This window comes from Rhodamnia argentea, chromosome 2 (genome assembly GCF_020921035.1).
Source record: "Rhodamnia argentea isolate NSW1041297 chromosome 2, ASM2092103v1, whole genome shotgun sequence".
Taxonomy (NCBI): Eukaryota; Viridiplantae; Streptophyta; class Magnoliopsida; order Myrtales; family Myrtaceae; genus Rhodamnia; species Rhodamnia argentea.
This window is the reverse complement of record NC_063151.1, coordinates 35,439,312-35,457,079: the sequence shown is the minus strand read 5'-3', so window position 1 is coordinate 35,457,079 and position 17,768 is coordinate 35,439,312. Positions and strand designations below refer to the sequence as shown.

General features: G+C 37.9%; 3 protein-coding genes across 6 annotated transcripts in view; 2 read left to right on the top strand and 1 right to left on the bottom strand.

The window, feature by feature from the left end:
- The window catches only part of LOC115737851 (putative disease resistance protein At1g59780), a 29,196-nt gene extending 15,093 nt beyond the window's left edge, over window positions 1-14,103 (top strand). Inside the window, exon 2 of the mRNA XM_048274448.1 lies at window positions 14,062-14,103. Coding sequence (XP_048130405.1) covers window positions 14,062-14,070 — 9 coding nt within the window. The 3' untranslated portion in view covers window positions 14,071-14,103. The remainder of the gene's footprint in view (window positions 1-14,061) is intronic.
- The window catches only part of LOC115753433 (lectin-like), a 28,995-nt gene that overhangs the window by 9,594 nt on the left and 1,633 nt on the right, over window positions 1-17,768 (bottom strand). The window lies entirely within an intron of this gene.
- LOC115737836 (putative inactive disease susceptibility protein LOV1) lies at window positions 11,114-13,834 on the top strand. Its single transcript, XM_030670197.2, has one exon. It carries the CDS (start codon window positions 11,120-11,122, stop codon window positions 13,832-13,834), a length of 2,715 nt encoding a protein of 904 aa, XP_030526057.1. The 5' UTR covers window positions 11,114-11,119.

Below are 17,768 nucleotides of genomic sequence, written 5' to 3'. Positions count from 1 at the left end.
TGCTTGCACCGCTAGCCCAAGGCCGTGCCTGAGCCAGAGTGCATTGTCCTCGAAAGAATAGGAAGTGATTGTGTCAGGGCCACCCAAGAGAAGCAGAAGCAGTGGGGACCAGAATGCAAGCAAGTTGTTGTTGTCGCCGCCATTCCTCTCGTTCGGTTCTTTGAGCTTGTTGGAGAGGATGCTGAGGGCGACGGTGGCAAAGGAGTCCGCGGTCAAGTACGCGGACCAGACGGCGATCCTGAGCTTCAGATTGTGGCTGGACTTCCTCCTGTGGCCGAAGAGGATGAGTACGGTTTGGACCGCGAGCGTGAATACCACCATGGCCCTTAGTCTTAGCTCCGACGAGGTCCAAATTGTCCTCCAGAATTCCGCGCTAAGCGCCACCATTTCTCTGAGAAAGAGAGAGGGATGATTTGGTAATGAGAATTCGGAAGTGATGAGCATTAGACAGAGAGGAATTCACCTTTTTTCTTAGTCAACAGAACGATCCACTCCCTATTAACCCGGGAAGGACTGCGAGGCGCCTACACCAGTCCGTACTAGGTACTAGGGGTAAGCAAATCGGACTGCCGGAACCAGGAATCGCCCGGACCGGACCAGACCGGTGGTCCAATTCCCGGTTCTAGATAGGTCCGGTCCGGTTCCCCGATTCTTAATATTGGAACCGATAGCCGAACGATCCAGTTCCCGTTTTCGAGGACATAAGACCGGACCAAACCGCCCGGATCGGATCGATCGAATTTAAAAAAAAAAAAGTAACCGTAATATTTATTGTTTAGGATTTGCTTCTTTCTTTTGTTGTTTTGTGATTGTCTTCTTCTGTCACTAAGAAGGGTAAAATCTTGACGAGTAATCAAATCACATCCAAGAAGCTAAAACCAGAATAAAGAAATAGCGATGAATCCTGGAAAAGGAAAAGATCTGTCCTAAGCACGTGCAGAAATTTATCGTGTTATTGGTTCCTTGAAATCGACCAGGAACCGGACTGAACCGACGGTCTGGTTTGGTTCTTAGTTCCCAGGATGACCGGTTCGGTCCCCAGTTCTAAAAAATGAGAACCGGGAGCACCGATTCAGTTCCCAGTTCTTGAGAGGAATCAAATCGGATCGGGAACCGATCACCCCTAGTCCGTACACGTCACAGGACTTGTCATGGAACACGTGCCTTTCGTCAGTTCACCCAGCTGGGCTTTACAGATGCTCCAAAGCATTTGTTCATGTGGCATTCAATGTTTCTTGATCAAATGATCAATAGGGTGGGCGTGGCGTGGCGTGTTCCATCTGGACCGAGCCGAAAGTGAAGTCCGGAAACATCAAGGACAATAATTGCAGTACTATCAAAGAGAGACGACCAAAGTCTCCAGAATTATAAAGTGATATCCTCATTTCTCTACCAAGGCATATTCAATCACTTCCTAAGAAGTTATCACACCGTTTCATGTGCATATTTTCGAGTTGAAATACTGTGTCCTAGGCTTGTATACTTCATGAAAAATGAATAATTTAAAAAAATACTTTTTTAAAAATAATTATTTATAATGATTGAAAAAATTAGTATAAGTCTGCCCTTAAACTTTTAAGGTAAAAGCCACCAAAAAGTTTAAACTATGCATATTGTGACGTATTTATCACAAACCTTTTTTTGCGGCACTAAAAAAGTCAAATTTGTATCCGTGTGATATATTTACCCAAACTTACACTTGTATGGCACATTTATTTCAGATTTTTTGTGACACAAAAAATCCTAAACTTGCATTCATGGGAAATATTTACTCCAAACTTTCTTTATGGTACAAAAATCCTAAACTTAAACCCTGGCTCATGTTTAACCTCCATCAATGTTTTTATTTTCCTTTTCCTTTTTTCTTCCTATTTCATCTTGGCCGCCGCTGCCCTTACCGTCACCATTGTTGTGACAACCAGGCCGTACTAATCGCAATTCCATTATATTATAATTTCGATTAATTAGCACAAGCAAAAGAGAAAACATACAATTAAAAGTAAGCTCTTCATTAATTAAGGTGAACTAACGCATGACAGGTACACACTAGGCTGTCACAGCCTAACACACTTCAAACAAGCAACTACCACCTAATCCCCCACCACTTCTTTAGATTTGCTCTCTTCTTACAGCCAGGCTTCGTCGTCCTCAACATCCTCCTCCGTCACTCGCTGCCACCATTACTGTCGTCCTCATGTGGGAAAGGAATCGGGCCATCTGAACGTCCACCATATCGAGCATAGATTGACACAAAGCGGTACGGGATCCGTTCCATCCTTAGACCCACGTCAATCCAAAGAGTGGACCTAACCCTCACAAATTCTATACTAGGAAAAGTGGGGTCGATAAAGTGATACACAGACGCCTCAAAATCCACAGGAGTGCCATAACGAGCTATCGAAATAGTGGAGGTAGCTGCCATATTACTAGGGCTTTGAAAATATAGCAAGAGTGAGCTATAGCCCAACAAATAAAACATCTAAATATTACATGGCATGATTTAAATATTGCATGCCACCAATTTATCCAAAGACATTTATTTTCTTAGTGGGTCTTATCAAAATGAGTATAGTTGAAATTAGTTTAAAAAAACATTATTTCAGGCTTCACCAAAAAGTTTTCATTTATTTATAATACGACAACGACTTTCGGGATTCGATCCCCAGTCATCCTTGGACCTTTTTCATTCTCATACCACCACGTCAAGGCGTTGGCGGTGTTAAATAGTACCATTTTCTTTTTATTTAATATCCGATACATGACAATTTATTCAATCAAAGGGTAGTCACAACAGGAATGAATTTCACACAGATGATTATGCAATGCATTCACCGATATGCAAGTATGCATTTATCTCAGTTTTAACCATTTTTCCATTCGGATCTCATAGTATTTCTTGCCAAGAATCCACGGACTCATCCCCGACATCCCCGCATGGCACTACCAAGCTTACCGTGCTTGGGCATCTCCAACCCCGGAGGTTTCCCCGATCACACAGCAGGGGCAACCCGGATTACATAGCGGGGGCTTCCCAAACACCTAGGGCTCCATCTGGACTCAATCTGATGGGAATTTCTTTGCAATCATTTTATTCCATGACCAATGCATACATATGTTTAAATGATATGTCACATGATCATGCCATATGCAATTTTATTGAATTTATTACCATCTGTCATTTACAGGACATTTTCTCATATGACAACTTTTTTTATCCCAACACTAAAATCAGGGCAGATTTAAGCCTGATTGACCATTGTGATTAACATACTAATTAAAATCATAAAATTCCCAACTTTCATGGAATGGTAGTGCATTCAGTAAGGATCAATTTTTGTTTGAAGCTTGTGAGCATCTCAGCCTCATATCAAGGAGTTTTATCTCAATTTCGTGATTTACCTCTCCAGGGACAGACTTACCCACTGAACGAATTTTACACTTTTACCCAAATAAATCAGTTTAAAAAATTATCAAATTTTATTCTGTTGTAGTTAAAACTTAGATCTACAACTTTTGTGACCAGCTCCTGAACATCCTTCTATATTTTTCATGAAAATTCGTAGAAATCACACCAGATTTCAGACCCAGAAATAGAACACAGTCAGTAAAAAGAGTAGTCTTAATACCAACTTAGATTGTTCTAAAAATTCTCAATTTAATATATGTTTTAGCTTAAGATGTTAGCTCCAACTTTCATATTTTTCCCTTTGAGTTGTGCATATCCACAAGAAGAGATACAAAAATGTTAAGCTTAAAGGTCAGATCGGGCACCGAATGGAACATGTAGACCCGTGGGAATAGAAAATGGTAAGGTTGGTCCCATATAACTTCAAAAATTATAAATTAAATATATGTGGTAGTTCAGGATGTTAGGAGATACTTTTATGTTCATTGGGATTATTTATAGTTCACAAAGGACGGTACAGAAATGGTAAATTCGGAGGTCAATGTGGTCCGAGTTTGAGCATAGTTTAGAATCATGGAAAAATGAGGGATTTTGACCGACATATGAACTCCAAAAATTCTCAAAATAATATATGTTATAGTCTAAGATGTTAGCTTAATCTTTTATTGGAACATTTGAAGCCCACAAAAATTAGTACGAAAATAGTAAAACAGTGGTTCAGGTTATCTCAAAATAGAACAGCTTACAAGATTCACTCTTTTGATAAATTTCTCCAAGATAAGCACGAAATCTACCACACACACACACACACGCACACACACATAGGCATCTTATACTTCACATAAATCAGGCTTGGCAACATTGAATCATAAAATGTAATAAGTAGATGTTGAACTTGCCTTGATCTGAAAGAACACCCCAAGAACAACTCTTTCTCCTTGCGATTTCTTGAGAGTGTTTGAATGAAGTGAAAATTTGAGTTCTAGGAGTGTGAGAGAGTATATTTTCGTGCAAGAGGGGTAAATGAGAGAGAAGAAGGGATCATGGTTGAGTGCAAGTCATTTTTTTTGTCATAAAATCTCATTGGTTCTCATGGATGGCATGAATAGTATCATAAGGTGAATAGTGTTCATGAATAGTGAAAATTTGGGCACAATTTCCCTAGGTTGACCGGTCATGATTATGGGGTGAAATGTCCATTTTGCCCCCCATAAGCTTAATTATGTACATTAAACCTTAGTTTAGACCATAGTTTTCTCTAAACTAAATTAGCATTTCGATAATCATGATATTATTAACTTATTATCACATAATTAGTCACGTGACATGTTAGCATTATTAGAATACTCAATTGATTATAATATCATCTATTAAGCTCTTGCTAATTTTCTTAGAGATTAATGTATACAGTAGTTCTTTTAATTGATTTCTCAATGTAATTGACTTAGCAAAAATAGAAATTCAATTCATACCATAACCGTACTCAAATGGCAATGTAACATTTTTAGGGTGTTCCCTTCGTATGATAGTTACCCATAATTTCTCGTTCGAGAAATTGAGCTCATATTGCCGATTATTGAAATAGCATGATATTAGTCAATTCTAAATCAAGTAATTTAATTATAATATATTTATCGCCTTTAATTAATTAGGTGAAAAAAACGGGATGTCACAATCGCCACCGTCCTAAACATCGCCAAACAAAGGAGGAAGTTAAAAAGAAAATAAAAAAGAAAAGCATACAATAAGTTGATATATTTTTGCCGCGTGAGTGCCACGTGAGTTCCATTTGCTTTTCATTGTCCATATAGGCAACCGCATAAAAATTTTAGCGGCGTTCTCTGGCAAATTTTAATGGAAAGTAAATATGTCATACGGGTACAAGCTTGAGATAGATGTGTCACATGAGTACAAGCTTGGAGTTTTTTGTGTCAAAAAAAGTTTGGGATAAATGTGTCACAATGATACCGGTTTGAGGTTTGTGGTGTCATAAAAAAATAGTTTATAGTAAATATGTCCCAATAGACATAGTTTGGGATCTTTTATGACTTTTTCCCAAACTTCTAATCCTCCTGAAACTTAAAATTGTTACAACCAATGACCCTCGTTATTTTTCCATTAGAATGTGCAAAGCGCATGACTTTCAAGAGTCAAAAATGTATTTTCAGTTCATGTTTTGAATGAAATCTCTCTTTTACCTTTAATCGTTTTAGAACATTGGAAATATATATATAAAAAAAAAAGCAAGAGAAATGAATTAACTGAACTATTAATAACATATTAAAAAAGTTGTTAAAATTTGAAGAATATGTAAATAGAAATAAATAAGATGTTATAAGAAGAAGAAACACAATTAAGTGAAAATGCAAAAGGCCTCAATGACAAAATGTCAGATTATGAAAATTAGATACTGATTATGTAATTTTTTAAAGGATGATTAATGTAAAAATAATTTATCAATAAGAAATAATTTAAAGAATCACCTTATATTTTGCTTAATTATATCCTTTTACGAGTTAAGATCATTTTTACACATTTTTTTTCATAATAAATCATTTTTTACATTAATTAACCATTTTAAATGTATTTAACGACTAACCAAATCGCGTATATTCCTTTTCTAGAAATATCTTATTTAGTTCTATTCATTTTTTAAATTGATATTTTAGTTAATTTAGTTGTCTCCTGTTTCTTATATTTCTTTCATTAAAATGGAAATTAAGGGTAATATAAAAATTTATTTAAAACGTAAGGTGAAAATGTACTTGTATTTCGTAAAAGTCATGCGCATTCGACATGCTGGTGAATAAAAATAATGGATGGTTAATCGTTATAAAAAAATTGAAGGTTTAGGGGATGGCACGATAAAAGTTCGAGTGTAAATGCGTACTATCCCAATAGTAGAGTTTGTATAATTTCCCCCTCCCCTTGCACCCCCGCGCCAACCCCAACAGAACACACCACCACCACCCCCCCCCAAACGACGACGTATAGGTGTATTGTGTCTATTCTTTTGAGTAATATATCTGACAAAATCCCTTGATTCCTTATTAAGACCAGATCGTACATGGACGGTAGTTAGAGCCGGCGGCTCTCTTAGGGTTTCTTGAAACCCAAACCCAAACTTTGCCTTTTGTACAGGTAGAATTTTTCAAAAAGTCTTAATATATCGTGCGGCGGTCAATTTATCAAAATTTTCAATTTGACTAATTCAATTCTAACCCTTTTGACGATTTTGCAATATAGTTTTTCCTGCCCATGCCTGCCTGAAATCACTAACATGGTGGTCCAATCAGAACTTGTAGTCCTATGTGGCACAGCCAGAGCTAACGTATATGATTTTTGATTTTTTGTTAAATTTTCTAAGTTTTTTCTCTTTTTCCATTCCTTTTCTTATTTTTTTTTATTTTTTGTCTATTTTCCTTTCCCAGTCGTCGGGGCCTCCGCGAGGAAAAAAATAAAATTTCAGAAAATTTACAAAGAAAATAACATAAGTCCTCAACTTCAGCAATTTCCCCTTCTGCATATTACGTTGGAAGACGTAATCTTTGACTCTGTTTGTATCACGAAAAACACCTTTCAGAAAAAAGTTTTACGAATTTTTCAGGATTTGGTTTACAAAAAATAAACTAGTCAATGAAAATATTGTTTTACCAATGGAAAAAACACCTAAGAAAGTGAAGAAAGTGATTTCAAAAGAGGAAATCATTTTCCCTCCTCTTTTTTCCTTGCACACCTCCACCTTCCTTTTCTTTTTAATTATTTTTTGTTTTTTGTTTCTTTTTATTTTTGAATTTTTCAATATTTTTTTTCTTTTTTCTTTTCTTTCTTCCTCTACCCGTCGCCGGCCATGGAAACGATCAACGACCTGCCGAAAGCAAGGTCGAGCTCGAGGCTCGTCGGCCTCAAGCGAGGCTCTATCTCGTCAGATCTAGTGAGGCTCGACCTCTCCGGCCTTGGTCAAGCTCATCCCTCGCTTGTGGCTAGTCACCGGCAACCGGCCAAGGGAGAAAGAAAAGGTAATAAATTATTAAAAAATTTAAAATTATAAAATTTTTAAAATTTTTAATTTTTGATTTGAAAAAATTGTCTACGTTAGTGCTCGACGTGCCACGTAGGATGACAAGATCCACGTCAGCAACATAGAATATTTTCCAATTCATTTTCAATTCTCATCCAAATAATGAAAAATATTGTCATTTTTCTAGAAGATGACATTCCGGAAAATATTTTCCAAAAACGCCGTATTTTTCGTGAAACAAACAAAGCCTTAGTGTTAAGATTCTTAAATCCCTAACAAATTTCACCAGGTCACGGTAGTCCCCCTTTCCCCATGCGATCAATTAATGACCAAGGTTGTAGGTCATAAGTTTGCCACAATTGTGTCCTGAGGCCAATGCCTTCACTTTGAGAGAGAGAGAGAGAGAGAGAGATGACATATCATGAAGCGTAAGTTGATGGTAAATCATCGTCAACACAAGATTCAATACTCGGGATATGTCTTTTTAATCAATGAATGGGGATATGAGATAGAACTCTCATCATAAACACAGTCAAGGATGTTGGGGACATTAAAGTGATGTTGGTAAATCATCGTCAACACAAGATTCAATACTCAAGATATGTCTTTTTTTTTTCCTTTATAACTTGGATGCTCACTTTAAGTAGATAAATCTTGAGCCATAAAACAGTATGATGTTTTTTTTTTTTTTGGTTGAAAAACAGTATGATGTTAGGTTGGTGATATGCGTATGTTGGGAACATTAAAATGATCACTTTATCAAGTTCATTGATGGGAGCTGACTTGACCAAATGGCCATGTTAGCTTAAATATTCTTGTTTTTTTAACAATTTCATTACTTTAAGAAGATTTTTATTCAATGAAGTTAGTTTGAACTAGAGATGATCGATTTCAAAGTTGGTCGATTCACGTACTGAAATCGGTCCGATTCTCATTTCAACCCGAGACTGATGGTCACACCTAGTAAATTTCACTAGGTCACGGTAGTCCCCCTTTCCCCATGTGATCAATTAATGACCAAGGTTGTAGGTCATAAGTTTGCCACAATCGTGTCCTGAGGCCAATGCCTCCACTTTGAGAGAGAGAGATGACATATCATGAAGTGTAAGTTGATGGTAAATCATTGTCAACACAAGATTTAATACTCAGGATTTGTCTTTTTAATCAATGAATGGGGATATGAGATAGAACTCTCATCATAAACACAGTCAAGGATGTTGAGGACATTAAAGTGATGTTGGTAAATCATCGTCAACACAAGATTCAATACATAGGATATGTCTTTTTAATCAATGAATGGGGGTACAAGATAGAACTCTTATCATAAACACAGTCAAGGATGTTGGGAACATTAAAGTGATGTTGGTAAATCATCGTCAACACAAGATTCAATACTCAAGATATGTCTTTTTTTTTTTTCCTTTATAACATGGATGCTCACTTTAAGTAAATAAATCTTGAGCCATAAAACAATATGATGTTTTTTTTTTTTGGTTGAAAAACAGTATGATGTTAGGTTGGTGATATGTGTATGTTGGGAACATTAAAGTGATCACTTTATCAGGTTCATTGATGGGAGCTGACTTGGCCAAACAATTTTCATCCCGTTGATGGCCATGTTAGCTTAAATATTCTTTTTTTTTTTTAACAATTTCATTACTTTAAGAAGATTTTTATTCAATGAAGTTAGTTTGAACTAGAGATGATTGATTTCAAAGTTGGTCGATTCACGTACTGAAATCGGTCCGATTCTCATTTCAACCCGGGACTGATGGTCACACCTAGTAAATTTCACTAGGTCACGGTAGTCCCCCTTTCCCCATGCGATCAATTAATGACCAAGGTTGTAGGTCATAAGTTTGCCACATTCATGTCCTGAGGCCAATGCCTCCACTTTGAGGGAGAGAGATGACATATCATGAAGCGTAAGTTTATGGTAAGTCATCATCAACACAAGATTTAATACTCATGATATGTCTTTTTAATCAATGAATGGGGATACGAGATAGAACTCTCATCATAAACACAGTCAAGGATGTTGGGGACATTAAAGTGATGTTGGTAAATCATCGTCAACACAAGATTCAATACTTAGGATATGTCTTTTTAATCAATGAATGGGGGTACGAGATAGAACTCTTATCATAAACACAGTCAAGGATGTTGGGAACATTAAAGTGATGTTGGTAAATCATCGTCAACACAAGATTCAATACTTAGGATATGTCCTCTCTCTTTTTTCCCTTTATAACATGGATGCTCACCTTAAGTAGATAAATCTCGAGCCATAAAACAGTATGTGTTTTCATTTTTTTGTTGTTGAAAAACAGTATGATGTTAGGTTGGTGATATGTGTATGTTGGGAACATTAAAATGATCACTTTATCAAGTTCATTGATGGGAGCTGATGTGGCCAAACAATTTTCATCTCGTTGACGGCCATGTCAGTTTAAATATTCTTTTTTTTTAACAATTTCATTACTTTAAGAAGCTTTTTATTCAATGAAATTAGTTTGAACTAGAGATGATGGATTTCAAAGTTGGTCGGTTCACGTATTGAAATCAGTCCGGTTCTCATTTCAACCCGAGACCGATGGTCACACCTAGTTTGAACCCCTTGCTCGCCTTGCGCAGTCCAAGCTCCACCAAGCTTGGTATTTTTATGTGGAAAGCACAATAATCATCAATCAATTCAATGATCTTTAGGCTTAATATTAGTCTAAACCCATTGATCTTGTTTTGTACCGTCGTGAACATTTCGTTAAGTAACTCATTCCAAGTGTAAATACTACTCATTGAATGTATTTAGACATTCATTATCTAATAATGGATTTTGCAGTAAGGGTGTCAACAGTTTGATTCGGCTTTCCCGAAAATCCAAACCGATCGAATATGAATCAAATCGAAAATCCGGTTCAATTCAGTTCAATTTGATTAGATTCGATTTTTCAGTTTTCCTTTTTCCTCTTTTTTGTCTTATTTTCATATAGGTGTAATTCTCCCCTTAAATTGGTAATATTAAGAAGGAGGGAGACTTTTATTCGGACTATTTCGGTGGAAACCAAAATAATCTGAACAAAAAGAAACGGTTTATTCTTCAATTACTCAAATCGAAAATCGAACCGAATCGAAATGCATAAATTTTCGTTTCAATTCGATTTGGTTTTCGGAATCAGTTTTTTTTTTCTGATCTGTTTTGACACCCATTTTTTGCGTTGCATTATTATATTGTGTAAAAATTTTACATCATTGATAGATAAAATATCAATTTCCTAAGGAAACGGAGCAAATCTTAAAATGCATGGTGGAGCCCACACCGTTCCTAATAATGTTGCTGTCGTCTTCGCAATTTCCTCCTCCGTAATTCAATTGAAATAAAAGAATAAGTGTCTTGCGAAGTCTTAAAATTTATCACGAAAATATAATTAAATTTTAAAATTTATTAGAAAGTGTGATCGAGTTTTAAATTTTTTTGAAAATGTAATTAAATGTTAATTTTTTTCAAATTAATGAAATCACATAAATTTTAAGACTTAATTAAAATTTATTGGTAAGTTTTTGGATTTAATTGTAAGTTTAGAAAGTTTCAGGAATAAGTCGCGGACTTGCGGTGCACTTGTCCCTAAAATGAACAAGCAAAATCTGTCGTTGCTCATTACTCACATACACGCCCACATACGCACGCAGACTCCATGGCTGCTGAAGTTGCAGCTTTCCTGCTCACGCAGAAGCTTCAAAATCTGCGAGATGATGACATAATCATCTATCCAAGGCTCAAACGAAAGATCAACTCCTCCATCTTCGCTCTGCAACAGCTCCTGAGCTCCTCCGACGACTCAGACGTCACCAGCTCTCGGGCCTTGCCCTTCATTTACAGTGCCGAAGACACCTTCGACACGTACCTCCTAAGCAGAGCACAACAGCGACGCAAAGACTTCATCGAGACATACCCTTCGTTCCAGTACTTAGCTCCTCTATGGAGCCAAAAGGACTTGGGCAAAGGGTTGAAGAAGTTCTTGAACGATCTCAAAGCCTTGCGTTTTCACTCTTCCGAGCAGGTCAATCCAGAAAGCAGAGTTCTTGGCAAGACCCAAGAAAAGGATCGCTGTTTAGTGAATGCAGGGCGGTTTGGTCGCTGGGATTCGATTGCTCATCTTTTGGACAAGGAATCAAACATTGTTGGTCAGATATCAGACATGGGCAAGATGGTCTCGGAGTTGATGATGACTTCTGAAGGCGCACAAGGAGAAGAAGCTTTGAGAGTCGTATCTGTTGTCGGCTCAGGAGGCTCAGGTAAGACAACGATGGTGAGGCGTGTTTATAACAGAGTGGATGTGAAGAAGCACTTTGAGTGCTGTGCTTGGGTCCGTGTGTCCAGAGAATTTGTGTTCAAGAACGTTGTTATGAGCATAATAGAGCAGGTTAGCATAAACAGGTTGAATGATGTGGACCACATGAATGAAGAAGTTCTTGTTGAGAAGCTTTTCAAGGAGCTGATTGATAAGAGGTACTTGATTGTTTTGGATGATGTTTGTGATGCTGAGGCTTGGCACCAGTTGACAATCCCTTTTCCAGACTCGAAAAATGGTAGTCGAGTGATTCTCACTACATGCGATGATAAAGTGGCGAGATTGGCCGATCCATGGAACCTCCCGTCCCAGATGTGCAGGTTAACTAATGAGGAGAGATGGGAATTGCTATTGAAGAAGATGAAGGAACATGAAGGTGGCCTAACTGAGTACAAGGACAAGATCATGGCAAAGCTCTGTCGTGGTTCACCTCTAGGAATTGTTCTTCTGGGGGGGATTCTTTTGAACACAGAACCGAGTGAATGGGCCGGAAAAATAGACAAATTCCCATCTTCTTGGCAAGATGAACGGGCCTTGCGGGACATCTTGGCCTTGAGCTACCAAGAACTGCCTCCTGAATTGAAGGCTTGCTTTCTTTATCTGGTTATATTTCCAATAGCATCCGACATATCAGTTCGGAGGTTACTGTGGTTATGGCTTTCTGAGGGTTTCCTAGATGGGTTGCCTGGCACAGAAAGAAAGGAGCGGGAACCCGAAGATATGGCAGAGTTATACTTCCAAAGACTGGTTAGTAGAAACTTGATCGAGGTCACAAAGTGGAAATTAGATGGATGCCCAAAAATGTGCCGAATGCCAGGAGTGATACATGAATTTTTCTTTCCGAAATCAGTGGATTTGGGTATTCTTCACATTGACGAGAACTCGAGCAGACCTCCTGAAAACTGTAAAGTTCGGCGCCTCATGGAGTTTTTAAAAAAGCAGAACTCCCTGGATTCTTTCATTGATCCCAGTCTCCGCTCTTATACATCTTTCAACTCCACATCGAGGGGCACGGCCAATAGGGACATAGGTACGTTTCTCATGAATGTTATTCAGAACGGAGGCTTTAGATTGTTGAAGGTTCTCGACTTAGAAGGCGTGTACAAGCCTGTGCTTCCCGAGTCGATGCGGAATCTCCTGCTTCTACGATTCCTGGGATTGAGGTCAACTGTACTTGATTCAATCCCATCTGCCATCGGCCAGCTACCATGCTTGGAGACATTAGATTTGAAGCACACTAATGTCACCGCAATCCCAAGTTCCATTTGGGAGGCAAAAAGCCTCCGGCATTTCTGCATGAACGAGGTACACATTGATGCGTTTGTCCACAAACCATCCAAGGGGTCTCTGACCAACCTCCATACATTGAAGGGGCTCTATGTAGGTGACAAAAAGGCCGTGGTCAACGGACTCGATCGATTAGTGAAACTCCGAAAACTGGGGCTCACATGCCACAAAGACTCTTTGAAAGCAGTAGCTAAGTGGATCAAGCAGCTGACTAATCTTCAATCGCTGAAGCTGAGATCGGTAGACAAGTTTGGTAAGCCATCAAAGCTCGAGGGGATATCCATGGCTCAACATCTCAACCTATGCAATTTGTATTTGCTTGGTTCGCTGCCTATCCGTACCAACCAGCTCTCCAGAGTGCTCCCATCGTGCCTCAGGAAACTCACACTGTCCAAGTCAAAACTGGTGGAAGATCCGATGGAGGTGCTGGGGCAGTTGAAAGACTTGACCATCCTTAGGCTTTTTGCTCATTCCTATGTGGGATCTCAGATGACATGTGTTAGCGGCGGATTCCCTAAGCTACGCGTATTGAAACTGTGGATGCTTGATGAACTTCAGCACTGGACCGTGCAGGACCAGGCTATGCCTCTCCTTCAAGAACTAGAAATCAGGCGATGTAAGCAATTGGAGAATTCAGATGTACTTGAGCATTTGCCAAGCCTGAATGAAGTTGTCTTAACCGATATGCCGCAGAGCTTTGTAGAGGAAGTCAGGAAGAGCATTGCGAATGATGTGTTTCTTAAAGTGAATGATTGGAAATTCTCTCATTAGCAGGTAAAATTTTCTTACCTTTAACTCTCAAACTGCAACTATCTTATGCTCCACGTCAGGGCATTCTTAGCCAATGTCTACATTTATGTTCTTGGATATTTGGATTTATTCCCATCTCAAGCCAGATGTAGATTAAAGAACCACTTAGGAACATAAAGGGTGCAACTTTCATTATCATTCTCTACCGGATCATCATGCTAATGCTCTTAACCAATCTTGACGTTCAGGATATTTGAATCATCAGGGAGGCAAGTGTTCAAGATGAAACATAGTCTTCAGAAGTAAATATCAATGTATTGGCAAAAAGCATTCTATATGAGGCCAAGAAGCTTAGTTTCCAGAGCCGGCCACTTCCAAGATGGTTTCCTATGTTACCAAGAATCTTCCTACCTGAGTAAATAAGTGAGAGTGGCACGACCCTGGTGTGAGTGCCGCGTGATTAAGTGTGCCGTGGTGAGTTTGAGAGTCGAGTTTGTTAGTGATTTGTAAAGGATGAACTCAATTAAGAATGTGTCGTTGTACTTGAGATTATTATTGTAATAAGATTTGAGTTCCGAAACTAAAAGAATCGTCCATCATGATACCGAACCTTCGCACAACGGCAACTTCTTGAAATGTTATCCCCACTGCTTTACTACATTCAAGCGGTAACCAAAACTCTCAAGTGTGAAACAAAAAGGAAGAGGAAAATGCTAGGCAGTCCACAGGGGAAAGGGAAATATACATCCGATTCTTTTTGTTCTGCTCATCGATATTGCAATCAGGGACTGAGCTTCTCATTTTTTTCTCGAGTTCGAAATTGATATGATAATGCTAAGTAGCAGGACGGAGATAGTATGAACCATAGGTGTAATACCACATGCAAATTAGGGAAATACAAGATCCAAAACTAGCAGATATGTTTTGTCCGGCAAAATTATAATGGCGGGTCAGCCTCTAATTGGTCCACAACCTTCTATCTTGACATTGTTGTGCTGCTTTCACTCTATCATCCTGTTGCGATTTATATTGGTCTCTTCCCAGCTTTAATAAACTGACCAACCAGCCCGGGGTCTGCTCTGTTCCACCTCATGCATCATTACTGCTTCTTCCTTCAGACTTGACTTCTGCCTCATATCAATGTTCCTTCCCCCATGGGTAGGTTAAGACAGCTAATTGTCCCTTGAGCATTGCTGCCTCTTTCTTTCTTTGGAGGTCGATTAGATTATTCCGTTCAAATGCATTGAACCTCTTCCATCGTTGGGATGATAATGTTTCTTGGTTGAGGGTCAGGCTTCAAACATCAACTCCCTTCTAGCTTTCTGATGAAAGAGCCCTCCACAGGTCTAAGTAAAAGCTGAATTAGTTGGTAGATATCCCTAGGAAGTTTAGTTCACCAACTTTTTTCCTCGGAGAATGTTAGTATCCTAAAAAGCACCTTGTTAAATATGTCTTTTAGGCAGCCAAAAACGCTTTCAATTTGCCCCAGGCTGATATGTTATATGGCCAATATGAATCTTTGTTGATGTCGTCATAATTCTCAAATCGGATTTGGTGATGCAAATATTTTTCATTAACTAATTATTTCACAAGATAAATTCGATTATTTTTAAGAAAATATTTTCAAATCATTCTTTTTTTTTTTTGGAAACAAATTTAAAATTAAAGTTATAGGGAGTCTGATTCAACCAAACATTTCCCTACTACCCCCCCCTCTCAAAAAAAAAAAAAAAAAAGCAGGCCTTCCCTTGTCATTGTAAGGTATATATAATTATCGTCCTGAGAAAGTACCTACATATATAGGATTCAAGTATGGTAATATATTTAATACTATGGTTGTCTCATTTCTTATACATTTCATAATTACCCATACATAAAAAATAAAAATAAAAACTATCTACTAAGTCAATTCATTAAGTAACCATCAAACTCACGGATATCCTAGGGCTACTAACTACATCCATTCTAATAAGTAATCATTGAATTTCTTCTAGATTGATTTTTTTTCTTTTCTCTTCGGATATAATCACTGAAAATTGAAACGTGTGCCTCGATACTAGTAGATATATATGATTTGATTAAATCAAATTTAATATATGATAGATTCATCTTTTTGAATAAATCAAAGTTTCTTGCTAGTCACTATCCCTCTCTCAAAATTAGTTGGTATATGTATTTAATTTGGCAAATGTTGGTACTTTAATCAAGTTATGATTGGTTAGCTATTTCAAGGGCGTTCATAGCATACAAGAATAAATGTTGGTGACTCGTTAAAGTAGTTGGCAATCTTCAAAGTGGGAAAAATCACCAAAAAAAAGTCATAAACTTATTTTACTTGTGTCCATTCGATCCTAAATTTTTCAATTTGGCCAATTTAGTCCTAAACCTTTTGACGATCATTTAAAAAAAAAAATGCCAAATCAATCATTGTCTGCTAACAAACGGAGCTTTAGGCTGAAGGGGTTTTCCGAAATGCAATTGCATTTGGTAAAAAGTGGAAAAGAGTTCAAATAAGGCACATTAATTCTAGAGGTTTTGCTTTAGTCTTTCCTTTTCTTTTTTTTTCCAAGCTCAAGGAGATATTTTTTTTTTATTACTTGATATAAAAAAAAAATCTAGCAATTTGTCGATGCTACTTCTTATAGTTCAACTCTTAAAATATTTCTCTATTTTTGGGAATTAACGGTAGTTTATCTTAGATAAAGTAAACTTGGAAGGTGGTGCTCTTTGAAAAACAAGAAATACATTATACATAGTCTGAGGAAGATGACTAAACGTATATCACTCAAGTACGATGCGTCTAGAGATGAACATGATTAATAAGCCTAACGTAGAATCAATATCTTTTTTCAAGCGACTGTCCTTCCATCATGTTGGATTTGAGAGCATCCTCTTGAAGCTTAGAAAGGAAGGTTGATAGGGAGAAAAAAAAAAAGAACACATCTTCGTGCATAAACAAAAAGTTTTGGTACTTGAACTTTGTGAGTCAAGTAACTTCTATGAATACACGCAAACCGTCTTCTTAGCTTACGGTACATATAGGTATAAACATGATTAATGATTCGATGTAATAAATCAATATCCTTTTGAACCAACTTTTCTTAGCCTATCAGCTTTGAGAGATTCCTCTTAAAAATGATCGGTGATGAGAGAATGAGAATTGATCATTCTACATAAGTCAAAGGTTATATATATATATAATGTGTCTTCGAATCTTGCGACTTGACTAATTCTCACGGATACATACAAATCACCTGTCTATGTGGATGAGGTAGGGCTCCCCATAGGGTGCCAAGCATGGCCTCTAAAGTTAATACAAACTATTCATTTGATGTTGTGATTTGAGTGCAAGTTTCGCTTGATCCAAATCGAGTATTAACCTCTTAGCTAACCATTAAGGGTTGAATAAATCGAAGGTTTTAAGAAATTATTCTCGAGATAACAATAAGTTCAAGAAAAACAAGAAACAACATACCTTACCGGCTACAACATAACCAAGCAACATTCTAGCAGTACCCAAAAGCATACGCGATGCGATCAACTACCCACTTCGGCTTTTGGGTCGAAAAGCAACACCCTTGACGACTAGCCCCTGCTTCCAGATAGAACTGGTTTCGGATATACGAAATTTGATTTCTCCGATATTTGTGGACGACGTCACAAATTCCCCCATGAAAATGTCTATCCACTCTCCTCGGCGCTTATCCTGCAAACTCTCAATGCATTCCAGCTTCGACTCATCCGGTAAAGTAATATCGATATTCAAGGGAACGTCCCAACCCCGACTTGACTCAGTCATTGATGCCACCAACGAGACTTCGTACGAGGTCTTCGGAGAGAGCATGATCGTCCGGAACTTCCCACTGATTTCCAGCCAGCACACACTTCTCAGTTCAGCTACCTCAACATCCACATTACTGTGGAAATTTGAAGTTCAATGTCAGACGTTGGAGTT